At 38.1% G+C, this 2,549-nt stretch overlaps 1 protein-coding gene across 1 annotated transcript in view; it reads left to right on the plus strand.

The window, feature by feature from the left end:
- Positions 1–1,392, plus strand: part of LOC108685848 — a 2,033-nt gene extending 641 nt beyond the window's left edge. The window contains exons 2-3 of the mRNA XM_018190844.1: positions 1,083–1,304; positions 1,369–1,392. Of these exons, the coding sequence (XP_018046333.1) occupies positions 1,083–1,304; positions 1,369–1,392 (246 nt within the window). The remainder of the gene's footprint in view (positions 1–1,082; positions 1,305–1,368) is intronic.
- Positions 1,393–2,549: the final 1,157 nt, after the last annotated feature.

Here is a 2,549-nt window from a genome sequence, read left to right on the forward strand (position 1 = left end):
TATATATATATATATATTAGGTGTCTTGATTATCAAGTACGTCTTGACTACTTTCGCAACATGGGGTCGAGCATTGTCAGCGCTTCTCCTAATTATTTGAAGCGATAAAGCGCTTCGAGCGATTACATTTTTTCACTTTCGTGATTTCTTGAAGCGGTAAAATGTTTCGAGTAATTACATTTCATCTCTTTTCCTATATCGCGAAGCGGTAAACCGCTTCTCTTAATTACTTGAAGCGGTGAAGTGCTTCGAGTAATTACATTTTCTCTCTCTCTCTCTCTCTTTTTTCTTCGGATTATTTAGAACGGTAAAACGCTTTGAGTAATTCCTTCACTTTTCGGTCTCTACTATCACTAAAACAGATAACGTGCTTCTAGCCTTTCAATTCACCTCAATTATTTATTGGTGGTTTTTCTCCCTTTCCCCTCTTCTTCACTCATCCCAAAATGCATATTCCTATCAAATTTAAAGAAGGGAAATTTTTAACGTGATGAATTTAGATGATGAAATAGTATCGCCATCATGCAGATCGCAAGAAGCGAGCGAAGCTCGAAACGATCAAGAAAAAGGGGATTCCGATAATAGTAAAGATCCAATCGGGAATTTTCCTCTCGGAAGAGGCCCGCGCCCAACTGAATGGGAATATAGAGTTTGGTAGAGGCCATAGGAATCGTTGAATGGGAGGTTCCACCTTCAGCGATACCGGTCATGGATCTTATGTGGGACGATCCTTTCTTCCTTCCATCTCTAGACTTGGAATTTCCTTCCCCATCTTACTCTCCTTGATAGATACTTCTTGATAGATACCCCGTAATTCCTTCTCCCACCTTTTCCCCGCCTCTTCCGAAAACGATAGATCTCTCGAAGAGATTTTTCAATCTATTCAATAGCTCGTCGAGTCAGCGAGGTCCTCTCCCTTTTTGATTACATCATCACCTCGTTTTACATAAACAGAAAACCTAATTATTAGTTTAATCTTAGATTTTTCTATTGTAGCGTATACACACATATATATAAATACATATATACATATATACATATACATATATATCAAAAGTAATTTTAGATTTTTCTATTGTTAGCGTATACACTCACTGGATTATAAGCGCGATCGTGTGACAATTTCAAAACAATATTTGGAGATGTTTCAACGTAATCCAGATGAATTTCTGCGTCGATTCATTACTATGGACGAAACATGGTTCCATTACTTCACACCCGAGACGAAGGAACAGTCAAAACAATGGACTTTACCGGAAGAACCAATTTCGAAGAAGGCGAAGACCATAAAGTCGGCTGGTAAAGTGATGGCCACAGTTTTTTTGGGATGCACGCGATATAATTCATATCGATTATCTTTCTTTGAAGCAAATGATCAATGGCAATTATTAGCAGCCTTATTGGATCATTTCAACAACATTTTAAAGAAAAAATATTCCCATTTGGAGAAGAAGAAAGTACTCTTCCATCAAAACAATGCACGGGTCCTGCACCTATGGCCAAATTTGACGAATTCCGCGACGAATTCCTTTCCCATCCAGCATATTCGCCAGATTTAGCCCCCTGCGACTATTTCTTATTTTCAAGCCCGAAGAAATGGTTCGGAGGAAATAGATTCACCACCAGAGAGCAGCTCATCGCCGAAACAGAGGCTTATTTTGAAGGGTTGGACAAATTATATTATTCGGACGGCTTGAAAAAATTGGAGAATCATTGGATCAAGTGTATTGAGCTGAAAGTAGACTATGTTGAGAAATAAAAATGAATTGATAAAAAAAAATGTGTTTTACTATGTTTGTCTAAAAACTTATTAATTTGTCCTCATATTTTCAGACATACGTTTATACGTATAATATTACGTATTTACATTTATATATACGTTTATATATGTATGATTAAACATATACTTGAACATACGTACATATGAACGTACATATGTAACACATACGCCCTTACCATTTAGAGGCCATATTTGGGAAGAAAGTGGCCGGATTTACCATTTAGAGACCATATTTGGGAAGAAAGTGGACGGAATTACCGTTTAGAGGCCATATTTCGGCCGAAAATGGCCAGATTTACCGTTTAGAGGTCTTATTTGGGCCGAAAGTGACCGGATATTGACCTAAAGTGGCCGGATTTACCGTTTAAAGGCAATATTTGGGCCGAAAATAGAAGGATATTGGTCGAAAGTTGCTGGATTTAACGTTTAGAGGCTATATCACATCGAAAGTGGCAGTATTTACCGGTTATAGGACTTATCTGGGCAGAAACTTACAGGATTTATCGTTAAGAGGCCATAACTAATAAGAGGACGAAAGTGGCTGAATTTACTGTTTAGCGGCCATTTCTGGGACGAAAATGGATGGATTTACTGTTTATAAGACATATCTGGGCAGAAAGTAGCATTATTTACCATTTAGTGTACAAATCTGGGCCGAAAGTGACCGGATTTACCGTTTAAAAGACATATCTGGTCCGAAGGTGACAAGATTAACCGTTTCGCGGCCATATATCCTCTAAACGGTAAATCCTGCCATTTACGGCACATG

Source organism: Atta colombica, unplaced genomic scaffold (assembly GCF_001594045.1).
Source record: "Atta colombica isolate Treedump-2 unplaced genomic scaffold, Acol1.0 scaffold161, whole genome shotgun sequence".
NCBI lineage: Eukaryota > Metazoa > Arthropoda > Insecta > Hymenoptera > Formicidae > Atta > Atta colombica.